We start from the raw sequence: 18,507 nt of genomic DNA on the forward strand, positions 1-18,507 counted from the left end.
TCACTCGGCTCGGCCCCGCCTCCGCCTCGACAGCTGAAGGGAGCTCGGGTGAACGGGGTTTGCTGCTGCGCTAGCTGATTGGCCTTCAACCCTGTCAATCCGAAGCTGAGGCCCCAGAGTTGGAGTGGGAGGGAAGACGGTCGACAAGGAGGAAAGGAAGCGTGGGGAACGTGTGGTTGCCCGAAGAAGTGTTAAAAGTGTTTTGCAATCGCCTTAGCGAGGAGGCTCTGGGTAAAAGGAGGAGGAGCCAGGAGGCGAGAGGAACGGACGCAGCCTCGGCGCGTGGGCGGGGCCTAAAAAGTGACACCACGCCCCACAAGGAGAGCTTGCATATTTATAAAGAACCACCGAGATTTTTGGATGACTTGGCAGTCTAGAGGGGCCAGAACACTTCGTTCCTAGCGCGTTTCCGTTTCCGCTAGGATATTGGCGGTTGGTGAGCATCATGGCAACCGTGGTGAGTGTCGGCGTGCTGAGGGCTGGAGTCTCAAGCAGGAGACTGGACGGGGACTCTTGGATCTTAGTGGAGAGGAGGCTGAGGACCTTGACTCCTGGATCTGAGGAAGGAGGGAACTGGGGGCCTGGGCCTCTGAATCTGAGGGAGGAAAAAAGAAGAGACTAGGATCCCGGCATCCTGGGTTCAAGTGAATATTTACGGTATCAGTGGTCATATCCGACTCCATCATCTTGTAGGAACTCCAACTTCCAATCATCTGGGCGCAACCAGTGGCCAGTTCTGCAGTCCTTTGCTTTGAAGTCTGATAAGGGTTGTAGTATCTTGGGCTCCAAGCCATAAAACAGTCTTGGGTTGTTGATGGTGTGGGTGGTACCTGAGTACAAGGGAGAAATACAGGCGGGGACCTGCCGTATGAGCTTCAGATCGTGGAGCTGCTTACTGAGTCTTGAGCCAAAAGAAAGAGTGTTGAGAACGCAGAGTCGAAAATGGTTGGGGGCACAGAGGCTTGAGATCTTGTAATGGAATTGTTTCAACTGTTTTCATATTCCTAGCACTTCATCAGGGCATGCCCAGTGTGGATGCTCAATAGGTTATCACTTGAATGAATACATGTGAACTCCGTTTGGAGAGACCCAAGTATACTGGGCCAGGCCCCAAGTACTTTTCTGAGAAACGTCTGAATAAAGAAAGAATGTAGCCTTAGCTTGGGGGTTGGACATGGCTTCCCCGAGGCCTCAGTCCTCAGGGTAACCCCAGTCAAGATGGGGCTAGGATGGAGATGAGATGGTGCCTGTGGTGTGAACTATCACCCTGTGTCTGTTGTCATGGCAAAGGGGAGTGGATGGTGAAGTGAAGAGGAAAGGGCAGTGGCCACCCTCCTGAGACGCAGTTCCCATGGGTGTGGATAAAGCATTGGAAGTGTGAGGGGATGGTAGGGGCAGAATTTCATAATGACCTCTGTTTCCATGGGATCAGTGGGCAGCAGTGGGTAGGAGAGGCTTATGGTGAAAGGAAAGGTTTTGTAGGAGGCAGGTCTGTTTATGTTGAGATGGCTAAAGGTTGGGATTCCTGGATCAATGTCTCTTTTCTGTCTCAAGTAGTGTCTGATAGGCTCTGTAGGGGTGAGTGGGAGTATGTTCTCAATCTTCTGGTAGTGGTTTGGGGGCAGTGATCAACCTCCTCTGAGGAAGAGTGAGCGGGAAGGGTCACAAACAGCAAGGGAGGAGGCATGTGACCTAATGGTGATCAGGAAGTCTGAACTCTTGGTTCCAGAGAGGAGGGTTTTCCTGGGGGTCCTATGACTGTATCTCCTCTCATTCTGGTGAGGAGATCTGTGAGCAGAAACAGGGTTGTGGGCAGGTGGCCAAGGAGTTGGGTCAGTATGCTGGCTTCTTAGGCCTCCTTTCTGAATTCACCCTGGAGAGCCACTGATCTACTTTATATCTCCGGATTTATCTATTCTGGACATTGCATATAAATAGAATCATGTGACAGGTGACCTTTTGTGTCTGGCTTCTTTGATTCGGCATAGTGTGTTCAAGGTTTACCCTTGTAGCATGGATCAGAGGTTCATACCTTTTTATGGCTGAATAATATTATGTTGTATGGCTACCCGTATTTTGTTTATCTGTTCATCCACTGATGGATATTTTGGGTTATGAATAACACTGCCATGAGCATCTGAGAGGATCTCCACTGGGTTCTTGAATTATCCCAGGCAGTGTTTACTGATCTCTGCCCCCTTCGTGAGAAGGGATAGTGTCTGACTTTGCTCTTTGGAGAGCTGGGGACACAGGAGGCCTCAGTACCTGCTTGTTGAATGAGATCAGAAGGTCATTCATTCATACCCCAAACACTGAGCCCTGAGGTAAAGCAGTGAGATGTATGTTGTGCCCTTTATGGGATAGAGCGTCCATTGGAGCTGAGAACGTTGATCCAACAGAGTCTCTTATGGGCGTGAGATTGATCTACCAGGGGAGGCCTTCCTTCTGCTTGGATGTCCAGAGACCCTAGAACTAGCCAGGCAGGGGCTGAGTGAGGGAAGGCCTCCCTTAATGACTGGTGCTTGAGTGATTCAGTGAGGAGAGTGGGGAGAGCACAGGACCCAGGGACCTGCACACACAGAGGCCTAGTGACAGAGAGCTGGGGCTGACAGTGTCATGGGGTCAACCCACCAGCCTTAGTGGGTGATTGCCAAGGAGGGTCTAGTGTTTGGGCTGCCAGCCTGCCTCTGGGGAGGAGAGAAAAGGACTGTTTCATGGGAGGAGGGCAGGAGGGACAGCTAGGACCACAGAGTCTGTACTGACGCTTCTTCCTCCAACCCCAGACAGCCACAACCAAGGTTCCAGAGATCCGTGATGTGACACGGATTGAGCGTATCGGTGAGTGAGCATGGATCCGGAATGGGCCCTAGTGCCTGCCTGGCCCCTGTGCCCTTGACAGAGCCCACCTACCCAGGAACCCCAAGAGGGGAAGGTCCTGCACACCATCCCCCCATCTCTCCCCTATCTAAGCAGGGAGGAGCCTGAGTTCCAGAACAGATTAGATGCCCAGGGGTGGGGTGGGGTGGACCCTGCCAGGCCCCAACCCCTCACACCACGTATCAACAGGAGCTGGCAGGTAACCGTGTCTTCTGGTTCTTTCCCCGCACGCAGGCGCTCACTCCCACATCCGGGGGCTGGGACTCGATGATGCCTTGGAGCCACGGCAGGTAGAGCCCAGGGGGTCAGGCTGGGAAGGCTGCTCCAGGGAGGCCTCAGGTGGAGGGGACCCAGGGCCCTGGGGAATGTAGGGACTGTTATGATCTTCCAGGTCTTCGGCTATGCTGTATTTATACAATTCAGCCACACACAGGTCTCTAAAAGATGGGGATGGAGAAAAGCCTTTTTTTCTGAAGGCCTAGCCAACAGTTTGGGCCTGAAGTGGTCGAAATGCAGTAGCAGCTCAGTAGAAAGTCACCTTCCTTATATGTTCTGTCACCTCCTACCCCCAGGCTTCCCAGGGCATGGTGGGCCAGCTGGCGGCCCGGAGGGCAGCCGGTGTGGTGCTGGAGATGATCCGAGAAGGGAAGATCGCTGGCCGGGCGGTTCTCATTGCTGGCCAGCCAGGCACTGGGAAGACAGCCATTGCCATGGGTAAGGCACTTCTCCAGGCAGTAGCTCTTTTGGCCTCACTGGATGATCCTCCCATGTAAGTCAGGGTCAGGTTCAACCATGTCTTACGGACAGCACAAAATGGAAGTGGCTTAAACACTAAGGGTTTGTTCTGTCACATAGAAGAGTCTGAACATAAGCCAATTCAGGCTTGTTGAGCAGTCCTATGAGGGCTCCTACCTTCTTGCCTCAAGATTACTTGCTTCCATGTCAGGGACACCTCGGGTTGCAAAGAGGTGGCCTATGCTCCAGCCATCCCACCCATACTCCATATAAGAAGAAGGAGAAAGGAATTGCAATGAGAGTGTACCTCCTAGAAGGAGCTCCTTTTAAGGAGCTATCTCAGGGCACCCACATTCTCTTGCTTATATTTTATTGACTAGAACTTAATGACCACACTCTACTGCACAAGAGAGAGAGAGGCATTAAAATTTTTTTTATATGTTAATTGGGACTACTGCTACCTTAGTGAAATGGGCGTTCTGGAACAAAGGAAGATGTGAAAGATGAGCATTGTATAGACAACCAGCAGTCTCTTTTGCAATCCATTAGTGATTTAAGTGCTTTTTACTCACAACTGTCCCTTATCCTTGTTGAGCTCTTATCTGTCCTTCAAAACTGCACTCTGACATCTTTTCCTTGTTGAAGGTTTCCTGGACTCTCCTCTCTTCCCACTCACTCTCACCTTTGTGCCTGGACTGTGGGGCCAGGCAGTGAGACTCAAGGTAACAGGTCCTCAGTTAAGAAAAAATAACACTCACATCTGGGGACACCAAGATGATTAAGACTGAAGTCCTGACTTTAAGGGGCTTCCAGCCTGGGGCAGGTGATCGTGGACACAGTCCTGTCCGTGTAAAGAACAGAGGAGGCTTCTCCTCCAATGAAGGGTGATGGGGCAAGAATGGGGTGGCAGTTGTCAGGAGGGACATCCAAGGTGAGTCAGTACTGTAACTGAGACTCGCAGCAAGTCTGGGAGTCTCCTGAACAGACAGTAGGGAGTGCGATACCCAGGCGCAGAGTGTGGCATGCCTCTGGAAAGGGGACCAGGAAGAGTTGCCACCTCGCACTGGTCAGGAGGGTTCAATGACTTCCTGTCTGGGAGATTTGGCTCAGAGCTGGATAGAGCCCTCAGGAAGGGGAGCTGGCAGAGAGGCCCGGAGCTTGGAGTGATGGCAGAAACCGCCTGCTGTCTGCCAGCTGACCCCAGGCTCCAGACCATAGAGGAGGCCCTTCCCTGTGCTGGTCCCAGTCACATGTCGGGGTCACGGCTGAGCACCAGGGCATGCCTGCCCGCCCCCATCATTGCTCCTGTGCAGCAATGTCGTCCTCTGCCAGCGCTTGTTATGTTATGGTTCCCATTACCCAGAGGGGCAGGCTGGCTTGGGGAGCAGCTTAGACTTCTTAAGATAACTTGGTGCTAAACATTGAAGCCGGGATTCGAACCTGCACAGTCTCTTTTAACCTTCTCTTTCAGCCCCTTGCCTCCACCCCTGCTCATCTCCCCCAAGCCCTGAGGCTAAACAGTTCTTAGAGGTTGGGAGGCAGGTCTGGCATGATTGTAGAATCGTAAAGTTTTTGGTCTGGGCAGCATGGGTGTCCCACCCAGGGCCTCCCAACATGGCCCTCTATCACTCGCTTTCTGCAAGTCTCCCTGTCTGCCCTGCAGCACCCAGCCCCTCTCTCCTGCTCCTCCTGTCTGAAGAAGGAGAAGAGCTGGTTGGGGAGGTGTGGGGACCTGGTGCCTGGACCACCTACCCAAACTGCCTCCCCTCTTCCTCAGGCATGGCGCAGGCCTTGGGCCCCGATACCCCATTCACAGCCATTGCAGGCAGTGAGATCTTCTCCTTGGAGATGAGCAAGACAGAGGCACTGACCCAGGCCTTCCGGCGCTCCATCGGCGTGCGCATCAAGTAAGCAGGAGTGATGGTAGCTCCCAGCAGCCTCGGGACGCCCCCTGAGGGATGCCAGCTCGTCCTGCGCCCAGGGGCCCACAGGGGTGGGCAGTTCCTGAGGGCCCAGGCCATGGCCTATCTCCTTACACCTGTTCTCTCGCCAGGGAGGAGACCGAGATCATCGAAGGGGAGGTGGTAGAGATCCAGATTGATCGGCCAGCCACAGGGACGGTGAGTCTGCTCCTGAGTCTAGGCTACCCCAAGGGCTGCAGGGCGGCGGCGGTGGGAGTGGGGGGGGGGTGGAATGCGGTGCCGGGTCTGCACTGAGGTCATGATCCCATGGAAAATTCGAGATGCAGCTTAGAGTCATCCATATGCCGGCAAGAGAGGGTCAGTTGAATTGATGGCGGTTTGTCTATTTGTGAGGGGCGCTGTGAGCTAAGTGGTGGAACAATGGAAAAGGATATGGAAAAGAACATATTTATGTCTAACTGGATCACTTTGCTGTACAGCAGAAATTAACGCAATGTTGTAAATCAACGATACTTCCCAAAGAAAAACAAACTAAGCAATGGAATGACAGAGGAGGTTTTGAAGTTTCTCACAGTTAATTCCTAATAGGCTTACAGACCCGTTGGATTTATAAATCCTAATACCTCAGCTATACTCCAGTAAGAATTAACAGGACTTTCCTGGTGGTCCAGTGGTTAGGGCTCCGCAATTCCACCACAGATTCAATTCCTGATCAGGGAATTGATCCTACATGCCACTCAGCCATAAAACCAAGACAGAGCAGAAGCAATATTGTAACAAATTCAATAAGGACTTTAAAAAATGGTCACATCCAAAACAAAACTGAAAAAAAAGATTTGTAAAAAACCTAAAACTTAGCCAGCACCCCACCCCCGCCCCTTCCTTCTGCCTCTTTCTGCAGTACACCATAGAAATGGCCGCCCTCACCTGTTTGAGTTTCATTAGCTTTTATCACCCACCTGTGTATTCCAAGATTGCCCATGTTAAAAACTTCATGTCTTTTAAGTCTTCTTTCATAGTCTGGTTTCCCCTTCATCTCGATCTCTCTTTGGTCTCTTAGGTCTCTTGTTTTTCACCGACATAAAATCACACAACATAAACTAACCATCAACCCCTTCAGAGTCGCTCCTCCTCCCCTCCCACCCCACCTGCAGTCCCTGGCAACCACAAATCTACTTCCTGTCTTAATGGATTTGCCTCTGATGGAATCCGACAATATACGACTTTTTGTGTATGTCTTTGAGGTTCATCCGTGTTTGTACTTCTCTGTTAAATATTAAGTTACAGGTGTTAATAAAATGCTAAATAAAAGGAAATCTAAAATTGCTTCAAGTCCATTGACCTGATGCACAGTCCTACCTTCTGTTTCTGTGTCTTGTAGGAACATCCTCCTCTTTTTTCATTAGCTTCTCATTTTCAGTGGAAATAGACTTAAAGTGAATAATTTCGGTCAGTTGCGCTTTTAGCACTTGTAACAGCCTCCTAAATTAGTCTTATCTATTGGCAATTAACGGAGAAGGCAATGGCACCCCACTCCAGTACTCTTGCTTGGAAAATCCCATGGATGGAGGAGCCTGGTAGTCTGCAATCCATGGGGTTGCTAAGAGTGGGACACGACTGAGCGACTTCACTTTCACTTTTCACTTTCATGCATTGGAGAAGGAAATGGCAACCCACTCCAGTGTTCTTGCCTGGAGAATCCCAGGGACGGGGGAGCCTGGTGGGCTGCCGTCTCTGGGGTCGCACAGAGTCGGACACGACTGAAGCGACTTAGCATTGGCAATTAAATTTTGAATTTTAAAAACATGGTAGAAAAAAAAACCATGGTGGAAGACTCTTGAAGTATAGGGAAAGCTATTCCCCAGATAGTTCTTTAAATTAGAGTTTAAAGAGATTACAAAAGAAATCCATGGATCTATCCTCATCAAAATGAACAACCAGGGGCTTCCTGGTGGTGCAGTGGCTGGGACTCTGTGCTTCCAATGCAGGGGGCCTGGGTTCGATCCCTGCTCAGGGAATTAAGATCCGCATGCCCCAGCCAAGACCCAGCACAGCCAAAAAGAAAAACTGTAAATGAACAACCAAAACTCCCTTTAACTCCCTCCCCAAACCCACCTGCCACCTCTCCCTACAAAGGGAGCATCTCGCTATGAAAACACCTCCAGGAAACAGGTGAGACAGGATGTGCTGGGAAAAGCCCAGACTTGGTGACTGTTTACCTTGGGGGGGCGGGGAGTGTGATGTTTTGTTTTCTTAGCTTATCTGGTGGGGAGGGTGTATGGCATTTTTGTTTTCTTAGCTTATCTCTTGGGGGTGGGGTGTGGCATTTTTGTTATCTTAGCTGTGTTTAGCTGTGTTCTTCTGGGTTTGTGGTTAGCAAAAGACCACCTTTTATTTGGGTATGAAAAACAAATGTTAGAGTGGGTCCTCCCCCTTGACCCTTCGGTGGGACCTCAGGTACCTGTTATTTTTACAGATTTTGTCTTTCAGGTTTTTGTTTGTTTCTCTTTGGGGGGCAGGGGCAGTGCTCACGACATGTGGGATCTCAGTTCCTCAACCAGGGATCAAACCCACGTCTCCTGCCTGGACAGTGTGGTGTTTTGATCACTGGACCACCAGGGAAGTCCCTGTTTGTTTCTTTACTGGTTTTATTTATTTATTTAGGCTGAGCCAGGTCTTAGTTGTGGCATATGGGATCTAGTTCCCTGACCAGGGATCGAACCTGGGTCCCCTGCATTAAGAGTACAGAGTCTTATGCACTGGACTTCCAGGCAAGTCCCCTTTACTGGATTTTTAATAACAGCTTTATTAAGGCGCAACTGACCTCCAAAAAGCCATGCCCCAGAAAGTTTTCAGGATTTTAGGTTTTGACATACACATACCCACAAAGCTGTCACCGAGGCTGTGACAGTGGATATCTTCATGAAGCCCCCAGCACTGCCCCATGTCATGCTGGTTCTGAAGCTGTGCTGGGGAGACATCAGGGCCCCCTCTAAACCCCTTACCTGTCACCCCTCAGGGCTCCAAAGTCGGCAAGCTGACCCTCAAGACCACAGAGATGGAGACCATATATGACCTGGGCACCAAGATGATCGAGTCCCTGACCAAGGACAAGGTCCAGGCCGGGTGAGCAATGGGGGCCACACCGCTGGCCAGGGTAGGGGAGCTCCGGCCCTTCCTGTCCTCACCCCTGCCCGCCTTCCCCTGCAGGGACGTGATCACCATCGACAAGGCTACAGGCAAGATCTCCAAGCTGGGACGCTCCTTCACACGGGCTCGAGACTATGACGCCATGGGCTCCCAGGTGGGCAGGGCTCCTGGGCCCCCTCGCTCAGACACCAGCATGCTTCCCTCTCCCCCACCCCCAGCGCCTGCAGTATCCGGACCCTTCTGTCACCCAGCCCTGTGGCCCTGGCCCTCCTGGTGCTTCCCTGTCCTCTCCAGGACAGCCAGGGGTTTCCGGGGTCCTCCAGGAACCCCTGTGTCCTTCAGTGCTCTGGGCTGCCCGAGTCTTTACCCCTCAGGCCTGGGGTTTCTGCATAACCCCCACCTGGGTTCCTAGCTCCATTCCAGGGAGCCCGTCTGTGCTCGACAGCCCCGGGGCCCCCGCTTCATGCTCTTTTCTGCCCTTGTCTACCCCGAACCCCACCCCGGCCCATAGACCAAGTTCGTGCAGTGCCCAGACGGGGAGCTGCAGAAGCGCAAGGAGGTGGTGCACACGGTGTCTCTCCATGAGATCGACGTCATCAACTCCCGCACCCAGGGCTTCCTGGCCCTCTTCTCAGGTGAGGCCCTCCCGTCCCACCCCCGCAGGTGGCTCCCTCCCCCCGCCCCTCCCAGCCCTCTTTCCCCTCTCCCCCTCTCTGCCATCCCTCTTTGCCGGCTTCCGTTCTTCTCCACCTGTGGTTTGGTTCGTCTCTCCCTATCTGTTGTCTCTCTGGGAGGTCTGAGTCCCCAGCCACTGTCAGTCACCACTCCAGCTTGCTCTCTGTGTCCCCGGCGTCCCGTCTCTCTCTGCCTTCGTCCACTGCCTTCCCCCACCCCCGGCCCTGGATCCCTTCTCCTCTCTGACACTCTGCCCCCCACCCCAACCCCTGCCTCCCGCAGGCGACACAGGAGAGATCAAGTCCGAAGTCCGAGAGCAGATCAACGCCAAGGTGGCCGAATGGCGGGAGGAGGGCAAGGCAGAGATCATCCCTGGCGTGAGTACCTGGGCCAGGCCAGGTGGGGGGCGTGGGAGAAGAGGGGCATGGGGTGGGGGGGGGTGGGCTTGACACCTGCCCAATGGCCCCCAGGTGCTGTTCATCGACGAGGTCCACATGCTGGACATTGAGAGCTTCTCCTTCCTCAACCGGGCCCTGGAGAGTGACATGGCGCCTGTCCTCATCATGGCTACCAACCGCGGCATCACCCGGTGAGCCCTGCCGGCCCCTGAGGAGGCCCCTGGGAGAACAGGGAGCAAGTCGCTTATACCTCACTGCTGAATAGAAATAAAGGGAATGCAGCTTAGTATTTCTCTTGACCTAAGGATACAGTGGAAAAATCCCTGAGGCAGGAAGAGTACCAGATACCATAAAACTTGGGAAGCTCTGCCATAGGGTTTTGCTGTGCCCGGTTATGCCTGCTGGCTCTTCCTCACCTCATCTTCAAAAGGAAGGGAGAAGAAAGTGGGGGGCAAAGAGCTCACAAGAGCCGGGGGCCTGAAGGCTGCACCCAGCACAGCCACCTGGACCCACTGCCCGGGGCTGCTCAGGTGCATGATTGCGGCCTTGTGCCAGCTGAAGCACAGGGAAGAAAGGGGTGCGATTGCCAGGGATAATGAGCAAGTTGCCCCTGGCTTTTGGCTCAGCCTTTCCTCAAAAGGAGCTCAGGAGTAGATATCGTCTCAGCCCCATTCTGTTCCATTCCTTTCACCGCACGACACGTACTGCAGGGCCTGTGGGATCTTAGTTCCCAACCAGGGATCTAACCCGTGCCCCCTGTGTTGGAAGCTTGGCGTCTTAATCATTGGACCACCAGGGAAGCCCCTTATCTTACTAATTTTATTTTTTGGCCATGCCACACGGCTTGCCACATCTTAGTTTCCCAACCAGTACTCAATCCTGTGCCCCCTTCAGTGGAAGCACGGAGTCCTAACCACTGGACCACCAAGGAGTTCCCTCAGCTCTGTTTTCAAGATGGGGGACGGCAAGGCCCAGTGACTTGCCCTGGGTCACGTGTGGAAGGCAGCAGGGCTGGAGTTTGGTATCCAAATGAGCGTGTGGAAGGCAGCAGGGCTGCAGTTTGGTATCCAAATGAGCGCGTTTGTAGCAGCTGCAGGTCAGGCCAGGATCAGGGGCATCACCTGTGAGAGGCTGCAAACCCAGGCACTCCTCATTATCCTACAGATTCCATATTTGTGATTATGCTTACTCGCTACAGACGATCTGTAGCCCCCAAATCGATATTTGCCACACTTTGGTGGTCATTCATGGACGTGTGCAGAGCAGGGAAACATCGAATGGCCCACGGCAGACAGTCCAGGCGAGGGTCAAAGCAGGCAATGCTCCGCCTCCTAGTTTCAGCTCACGTGCTGTAATCAAGCATCCTTTTCTTTGTTGCCACAGGCGTCGCACTGTATGCTGTTTGTTCCTGATGATTTTGCAGTTTAAAATGGCCCCTAGGGGACTTTGCTGGCAGTCAAATGGTTGGGAGTCCACACTGCCAAAGCAGGGAGCAGGGGTTCGATCCCTGGTTGGGAAACTAGGATTCCACATGTTGTGTGGAGCAGCCAAAAAATTAATCATAAAATGTCCCCCAGCTGTCTAATGTCTCTGAGCACAGCAGGGATGGGCCGTATGGAGAAAACGCTTGTTAGATAGCATCCGTCAAGCACAAGTTCAGAGGCTGTGGGCCTGAGTTCAGCATGAAAAGTCAATATTATATACTGAATTGGATATCTTTAAACAGAAACACCTGAAACCAGGCTATCTGGTGGCCAAAAATCGTGACAGAGGCTGCCAAGAGCCTAGCCATGTGTTACTGTTTCCTCCACGGGGCAGTGGTTCAGTACATGGTAATTGAGTGATCGCCCCAGTTATAGATCACAGCTCCCACACATAACAAGAATCTGCTATTTCCTGGCGCCCGCCACATGCCTGACCTTGTGCTGGGCCAGGTGCATTGGGGGTACAGGGTGGGCCCAGTCCCTCCCTCGTGGAGCTCTGGGTCCAGCAGAGGAGTGGGACCTTGATCCAGTAATCCCAGACCTAGATCTCTGGCTCAAACCAGTCTGGCTCCGGAGGGGGAGCGACGCAGTCAGGGGGCGGCTACCACGTCAGGCAGTGACGCCAGCCCTAAGCTGAAGGCTCAGCGGTATTTGGCCCAGTGAGTGGGCTGTGGCGGAGGGGGCGGGTGGGGTGGGGTATTCTAAGTTAGAGAAGGGAGAGCCAGGTTCTAAGAGCGTCACCCTGATGACCCTCCCTTCCTCCTCCTCCGCAGGATCCGGGGCACCAGCTACCAGAGCCCCCACGGCATCCCCATTGACCTGCTGGACCGTCTGCTTATCGTCTCCACCTCCCCCTACAGCGAGAAAGACACAAAGCAGATCCTTCGCATCCGGTGCGGGCGGGGGCCCCTGGCCTTCCCGGGCAGGACCAGGCTGCCGGCCTGAGGGGCTGGTGTCCACCCTGCTTGACACGTGGGGACCACTGAGGTCTGCGGGGGAGGTCACTTGGCCTGCCAGAAGCAGGACTGGGCGGGGCATCCGAGCAGTGGCCTCTGATGGGGGGGGCGGGGCTCTTTGGACAAGGGAGGGGCTATGCGGGTGCCTGGCGCTTGGGAAAGAGCCCTGAAAAGGGGAGGCACGGGAGGCCCGAGTTTGAGGTCCAGCTCCTGCCTCGGTGGCCCTTCTCACTCCGCGTTCTGGGCTTCCAAGGACTCTGACTCCTCATGGCTCTGTCCCTGGCTGAACACCCCCGCCCCTCCCTGCCCGCAGGTGTGAGGAAGAAGACGTGGAGATGAGTGAGGATGCCTACACGGTTCTGACCCGCATCGGGCTGGAGACCTCGCTACGCTATGCCATCCAGCTCATCACGGCTGCCAGTTTGGTGTGCCGGAAACGCAAGGTGAGCCGCCGAGTCCACCCAGCGTCAGAGGAGTGAGCGGTCCACACGCTACTCCCAGGACTTTCCCTAGGTGGTGGCATTTAGTCCCAGAACTTAAAAGTTCTCGAAGGCGGGAACTTCAGGCCCTTGGGTTTATTTTTGTGGCTCCCAGCCTGACACATGGGAGGTGCTGGGTAAATATCTGTTGGCTGCAGTTGATGCTGTTAAGTCCATTTTACAGGTAAAGAAACTGAGGGATGGAGCGGTGGGGCCCACAGCCAGGAGGTGGCCATGGCAGGACGTGACCTGACTCCTGGGTGAGGCCCCCCTGAGGTCTCGTGTCCCCATCAGGGCACCGAGGTGCAGGTGGATGACATCAAGCGGGTCTACTCTCTCTTCCTGGACGAGTCACGCTCCACGCAATACATGAAGGAATACCAAGATGCCTTCCTCTTCAATGAGCTCAGTGAGTGTCCCCCACTGTGCCTGCCCCGGAGAGGGAGGAGGGAGCCCTGGCCCTGCCTGCTGGGCCGCGCTGACCATGTGGCTTTCCTTCCCCCCACAGAAGGCGAAACCATGGACACCTCCTGAGCTGATCACCCTTCCCCCCCCACCTCCCGCCCCCGTTTTCTACTAGAGTTCTGACACTGTGACTTTGTATAAAATGGTTCTGAAACTGGAGCCATTGTGTGTGTGTGTGTGTGTGTGTGTGTGTGTGTGTGTGTGTGTGCGCGCGCGCACCCGAGCCCCCAAAAAGACAACCCCGGAGTGCAGTTTGAGAAGTCTTTATTGGGAAGGGAGGGGAAGAGTGTCTGCTGGCTTCCGGAGTTAGGATGGGCATGGGAGGTTGAAGTGGGGCATCCTTAGAGGAAGAGGATGTCTGGGAGCGGGGGGTGGTCACAGGCCAAGGGTTGGGTTCTGGGACCCCCGCAGTCAGTGCTGCTGAGGCGGCAGGGTCCACAGTGACAGCTGAGGGCCACGGGGAAGGAGACCATTGGGTCCACTCCAGGTGGGCAGCCGGGGAGCCGAACGGAGGCGAAGCGCAGCTCATGGTAGGTGCACACCCGCTGGGGCATGGGCGGCAGGATGACAGGCAGCACCCGCTTCTGGAGGGTGGGGAGCTTGAGTGTCTCTGTGGGGCCGAGCTCTCCCCCGAGCTCCCTCACTGCACCCCACAGATCCCAGACTCAGGCGTCCAGGGGACCCTCTGTGCTCTCCCTCCCACCTGCCCGGCCCCTTCCCCAAGCGGCAGGCTACCCTTCCACTCCCAGTGCCACTTCCGGTCTTCTATAGGCCTGGCCCCGAGTAATCTGCCTGGAGCTGAGTTGGCACCCGCCCGCCCTCGGCAGCTCACCATGCTGGGGCAGTAGCCGGCGCAGATGCTGGTGGTGAAAGTGATACAGACAGGGCAGGCCTCCTTCTCAGCCGCCAGGGTGGCGTTGATGGGCTGGCACAGCGGCCGCAGTGGCCCCCTGGAAGCCCACACCCCGGCCACGCCCAGCAGCAGCCACAGCAGCAGTCCCTAGGACAAGGCCAGTGCCTCAGGGCCAGCCAGAGCCCTCACCCCACCCCCCGAGCCCTGCATGCACACGTTCAGGGACCCAGCTCCTGTGCCTGCCACCTTCCATTCAAGGATTGCCCATCCCCAGGGACCCCAGACACCCCAAGACCTCAGGCCCCACCTGCTGCCCTCCTCCCACTGGCAGGCCTACTGTTCTCCCCACACCCTTCTAGAAAGAGGCCTCCTTCACCAGATCCCCGGACTCTCCCACTTCCTCCCAGCTGTTTCCTGGATGGAGTCTCAAGGGGCCCTACAGACTTACCTGGAACATCTCCATCCTTGGTGCCTCCCCTGCTGTGTTTACCTGGTCTTATACCTGCAGGCTGTGGGGGCGGCAAGGCCGCCGGGGGTGGCAGCATGGTGGGGTAACCTGGACACTAATCTCCCCGGGGGCGAGAGGCAGACAAGGTCAGGGAGAGGCAAGAGTGGCTCAATGGCACATCCCTCCCCCACCACTCCCTGAGTGGCTCCCGTACCATGAAGCAGAAGACACCCAAGGAGAAGGTGACTTCACAGGCTCAATCCCCAGGTGCTAGGGAGGTCGTGGTGGGAGTACAAGAAATCGGATATTGGAGGCCCTCAGCAGTGCCGCTTGCCTTGTGAACGCGCCTCTACCTATCATGAGGGGACCCGGCAGAGGCTGCAGCACCGCCCCTCTGACAATTTTCCGATGGTGATTGGCTGCAGCCTCAACCCTGCTCCAGCGGCCAAAGCCTAAATCCGACTTCTTAGGAGGGGCGTAGCTTCAATATCGGATTCTGTGGCCAGAGGTAGTCGGGGTCCACTCGCGCCGCCCCTCCAAAAAGGATTCAGTGGAATCCCACCTGCCCCACACCCGGGCCCCAAAAGCCAGGATGCCGGAACCAAACCCAGCAAAGAGCATGATTTAGGCTCTTTTAACTCTTAGCGAAAGATAAGCTGTGCCCCTTCAGCCGCAGAAGTCCTGCCCCCTCAATTGAGTGGACCTTAGATCCGCCCCGCCCAAGGACCAAGACCTGGTCCGCCCCCAGATGGGCGGGGCCCTCCAAGCCCCGACCAGCGAGCCCCTAGTCGCGGTCTCCCAGGCTTGGCCCCGCCTCGTCTCGGGGGGCGTGTCCAGGGCGGGGCTGGCTGGTCTGATTCAGACCAACGCTGGCTTCAAGCTGCCGTAGTTGGAGTTCTCGGTGCGGTAGGCATGAGGCACGCTGTAGATGCCTGACACCGGCTTCCAGGGGGGGCCGCCCCAGGGCAGCTCCAGCGGGCAGAAACGATCCAGCCGGCGGAGTGGGTGCAGCGGGAGGTTGTAAGATTCCTGAGCCAGAGTCAGCGCCCCGCGGTGAGGCACGACGGGTATTACCGGGCGGCCGCGAGGCAAGCGGATTTTCGCCCGCTGGGGTGGCCGAGAGGAGGACGGACAAGGCAGCTGCTTCTGGCTGTGGCCGCCGGCCTGGGGCGTCTCCCCGAAGTTTGAGGTCATCGAATCCTTGCAAGGATAGCTTGACAACTCCTTCCTGTTGGGTTGGGGTGGAGGCAGGATGGGGATGGCACAGCTGGATCCTCGAGGACACATTTGTAGGAGTCTGGGACCCTTTAGGAGGCTTGGGACTGGGGAATTATCTGGGGACTCAAACACCAAAAGAGGCCAGCCTTAGACCCTCAGGGCCATGCCCTCAGATCCGGAACTCCCTCTTGGGCCCTTTGCGGGCTCCTAGTTCCTGAGAGTAGACACTAAGTAAACCAGAGCGCTAAAAGAGGTAGGGGCTGGGTTTGAATTTCTGGTTCTTGCCCGCTCAGGGACTGAAGGCCGAGACTACTGAGTCAGAGAGGGGCAGTCAACACCGGGGGGCTCGGCATCCCACCAGCCTCTGCGCGGGTTGTGCAGGGGGACGGGGCCAAGCGAGGACGCAGGCTCACTTCGAATAGGGCCGAAAATCCCGGGCCGAAGTGGTCAGATAGAGTTGATGGCGGTCCAGTATGCCCCGGTCAGAAATTGTGAAAGGCCGGCCGGCCAGCTCGGGGTTCTTGGTCCAAGGGATTAAAGCCTGAGGAAGATCGGGGGAGGAGGAATGAGCAAGAAAACTTTCATAACCCGTTCCATGTCCTGGGTGCCAGACTGAGAATTCCTCTTTCTTGGGTCTCAACAGTCCCTCTGAGCCAGGCCCTGATACCCGCCCCCAGAATCAGAATCCTTGGTCAATTGCACGTCAGTGCACTTCAACTTTGCGCCGCAAGTCAAAACCCTTACTAGCCTCACCTCCAAAATCCAAGTATTCTGCCCGCCAAGTCCCCAGTCACTGAAAGACCTCCCTGGCTCCTCCCCTAGATTGGTCCCGCCACTGGAATTCAGCAGAAACCATTCCTCCTTACTTTACCCTAAGAGGAGAAGCCAGCCCTTTCTCCGGTACCAAACCGGCCTCAGAATATTCGAGCTCCGCCCTCGAGTACTTTAGGCTGCGTAGCTCCGCCCCTAGCTCCTAGGCCCGCCCCAGGATTTACTAGACCAGCCTCAGAGCTGGGCTTTCGGGTTCCCAGTCCCTGTCTCCTTCTGGCTTTGCTTCTAAAGTGCCAAACTCCTCCCCTAGTCTATGCAACTTCAGATTTGGTCCCATTCTTTAGCCCCTAGATTTAGAGTTTCTTCTGACCCGGCGCTAGGGTCTCAGCCCGGTTCCTAGCTTCTGAGCTCCCTCCCCCCACCCCAGGAGCTCAAAGTTCTGCCAGATCCTGCCACTGCGGTTCTCTGCTACCTGGGAAGGGCCCCCTCGGTGGTGGTCCGCAAGCTCTAGGGGTTGGGGCCCGAAATAAGAGGTGGGTCCCCGGTCCAGGTCGGGCCAGCCGCCGTACTGCGCCTTCGTCTCACTGCACTGGTGCTTGGTGATCAGAGGGAGGCGCCAGCCGCGATGTCTGAGCTGAGAGAAGGCGAGGCGGGGACCCAGCGTGAGGGTGCACGGGATTCCAATGCAGCCCCCAGCCCTGTCTACCCCGGACCTGGGCATCCCAGAACCTTACTTTTTCCCCTAAATCCTTGATCCCCACAGTCCGGGTGGGGTTCGCAGGTTCTGGGGTCTTGGGCTGGGCGTAGGGCCCTCCGTGGGTCTTAGGCACGAGAGCTGAGCCCGAGGTTGTCTCCCATCTGCTGATGACCTCGTCGAAAGCCCAGATATGCAAATCCTGCTTTGAGGCCGGGGGCAGGGGCTCCGCGACCGTGGACTGAGCAGAAGGTGCGGGCAGTCAGCTGAAAGGACTCAGGAGTCTGGTCAGCTCCCAGCCCTTTCCTCCCGCCTGTTCCAGGCATCTGGGTTCGCTGGCGCCTCCTCTCTCGGCCCCAGACCCTGAGACCCCGCTCCTTCAGTCAGACAGGAGTCGAAGCCCCAAATCGCCCTTTCTCTCAGCAAGTGTCTGAATCCCCAGGCTCCTCCTTGAGTCTGGGACCCCAGTCTCCTCTTGGCCAAGAGGCTAGGGTCCTCTCACCTGCACAGTGGGCGGGGGGAAGGACACGGGCGGGATAAAGTGGTGGGCGACGCCACTGCTCGTGAGATGCCAGTTGGGCCAGGATCCAGGCACCTCGGTCCCAGAGATGGGGGACCATGGGGGACCGTAGCGCAGAGCTAGGGTCCGACCCGCCATGGTCCCACCCCTGCCCCGTAGCCTAGCAGGAGCAGGCTTGTTGTTGCTGTCGCCCCGGGTGACAGAACCCGCCCACCCTGAACGCAGCCAATGGAGGGCCTATTAGTGTGTAGCTGGATGGATAGAATAAGAGACTCAGGCATGGAGGAACGGGGATTTTGAGAGAGTGCAGAGACCCCCAAGAAGGGGACAAAAGCTCAGATAAATGGTGGGGGGACACCCAGAGGGAGAGGAGGGTAAGAGGCGGAGGGAGGGAGGGGAATAGAAATTCAGAGTTTAGAGTCTGAGACCCAGAGAGCGGGCAGCAGAGAGCGAGGGGCTGGGACCTGGGGGCGTGTCAGAGACCCAGAAATAGAGAGACAGAGTGGAAGGAGGACAGAGTCACCCAGCACATCAGGGAATCCAAGAGAAACAACCCCCCCCCCCACTTCCTTATAAGGTCCCAGCCTTCTTAGCTACCTCCTCCCTCTGCCAGGACAGCCCACCTCTAGCGGCAGAGGGGGGATGGGGGTGAGGGGGTGGGTAACGATTTCCAGACTTCCCCGGGGTTCGCCCTCCCTCCCTGTGTGTGCTGAAGGAGTCAGCATCAGCTTCGGCTTCGTCTGTCCTGCCTGCCTTTGATTTGGTTGAAAACTTCCACCTGGGTATGGGGGTGGGCGAAGACGGAGGGACCCAGAGGGAAATACTTAGCAATAAAGAGGGGGATGTGGAAAGAGTTTTGATG

General features: G+C 55.8%; 3 protein-coding genes across 5 annotated transcripts; 1 reads left to right on the forward strand and 2 right to left on the reverse strand.

Moving 5' to 3' along the window:
* Window positions 1-80: 80 nt before the first annotated feature.
* RUVBL2 (RuvB like AAA ATPase 2) lies at window positions 81-13,300 on the forward strand. 2 transcript variants are annotated; one of them, XM_019980077.2, is made up of 15 exons: window positions 81-457; window positions 2,784-2,838; window positions 3,112-3,167; window positions 3,450-3,591; window positions 5,390-5,519; window positions 5,666-5,732; window positions 8,554-8,660; window positions 8,745-8,838; window positions 9,196-9,319; window positions 9,642-9,736; window positions 9,830-9,948; window positions 12,015-12,134; window positions 12,511-12,640; window positions 12,971-13,085; window positions 13,185-13,300. In XM_019980077.2, exons 1-15 carry the CDS (start codon window positions 446-448, stop codon window positions 13,208-13,210), a joined length of 1,392 nt encoding a protein of 463 aa, XP_019835636.1. In that variant the 5' UTR covers window positions 81-445; the 3' UTR covers window positions 13,211-13,300. The 2 variants fall into 2 exon arrangements, with proteins under 2 accessions (XP_019835636.1, XP_019835637.1); XM_019980078.1 differs by lacking the exon at window positions 81-457 and adding an exon at window positions 502-657.
* Window positions 13,301-13,388: 88 nt separating this feature from the next.
* Window positions 13,389-14,674, reverse strand: LOC109571973 (lutropin subunit beta). Of its 2 annotated transcripts, none has more exons than XM_070771438.1 (3): window positions 14,443-14,674; window positions 13,974-14,141; window positions 13,389-13,722 (listed from the first exon to the last, which is right to left on the reverse strand). In XM_070771438.1, the coding sequence occupies exons 1-3, from the start codon at window positions 14,455-14,457 to the stop codon at window positions 13,483-13,485; spliced, it is 423 nt and encodes a 140-aa protein (XP_070627539.1). In that variant the 5' UTR covers window positions 14,458-14,674; the 3' UTR covers window positions 13,389-13,482. The 2 variants fall into 2 exon arrangements, with proteins under 2 accessions (XP_070627539.1, XP_019834059.2); XM_019978500.2 differs by having other exon boundaries at window positions 13,389-13,725; window positions 14,443-14,656.
* A 263-nt stretch (window positions 14,675-14,937) lies between these two features.
* On the reverse strand, window positions 14,938-18,232 carry SAXO3 (stabilizer of axonemal microtubules 3). The gene is made up of 5 exons (XM_070771435.1): window positions 17,628-18,232; window positions 17,166-17,366; window positions 16,904-17,065; window positions 16,074-16,201; window positions 14,938-15,670 (listed from the first exon to the last, which is right to left on the reverse strand). The coding sequence occupies exons 1-5, from the start codon at window positions 17,781-17,783 to the stop codon at window positions 15,301-15,303; spliced, it is 1,017 nt and encodes a 338-aa protein (XP_070627536.1). The 5' UTR covers window positions 17,784-18,232; the 3' UTR covers window positions 14,938-15,300.
* Window positions 18,233-18,507: the final 275 nt, after the last annotated feature.

Source organism: Bos indicus, chromosome 18 (genome assembly GCF_029378745.1).
Source record: "Bos indicus isolate NIAB-ARS_2022 breed Sahiwal x Tharparkar chromosome 18, NIAB-ARS_B.indTharparkar_mat_pri_1.0, whole genome shotgun sequence".
Lineage (NCBI taxonomy): Eukaryota > Metazoa > Chordata > Mammalia > Artiodactyla > Bovidae > Bos > Bos indicus.

Bases quoted from the DNA above. Each gene is read 5' to 3' on its own strand.
- RUVBL2 (XM_019980077.2), top strand. The intron at 3,592-5,389 runs GTAAGGCACTTC...CCTCTTCCTCAG, and splicing joins GAAGACAGCCATTGCCATGG to GCATGGCGCAGGCCTTGGGC. The intron at 12,641-12,970 runs GTGAGCCGCCGA...TGTCCCCATCAG, and splicing joins TGGTGTGCCGGAAACGCAAG to GGCACCGAGGTGCAGGTGGA.
- LOC109571973 (XM_019978500.2), bottom strand. The intron at 13,726-13,973 runs GTGAGCTGCCGA...CCCACCCTCCAG, and splicing joins CCGGCTACTGCCCCAGCATG to AAGCGGGTGCTGCCTGTCAT.
- SAXO3 (XM_070771435.1), bottom strand. From the start codon at position 17,783: ATGGCGGGTCGGACCCTAGCTCTGCGCTACGGTCCCCCATGGTCCCCC. The intron at 17,367-17,627 runs GTGAGAGGACCC...CCTTCTGCTCAG, and splicing joins TCCCCCCGCCCACTGTGCAG to TCCACGGTCGCGGAGCCCCT. The intron at 15,671-16,073 runs GTGAGCCTGCGT...CCAACCCAACAG, and splicing joins GATTTTCGGCCCTATTCGAA to GAAGGAGTTGTCAAGCTATC.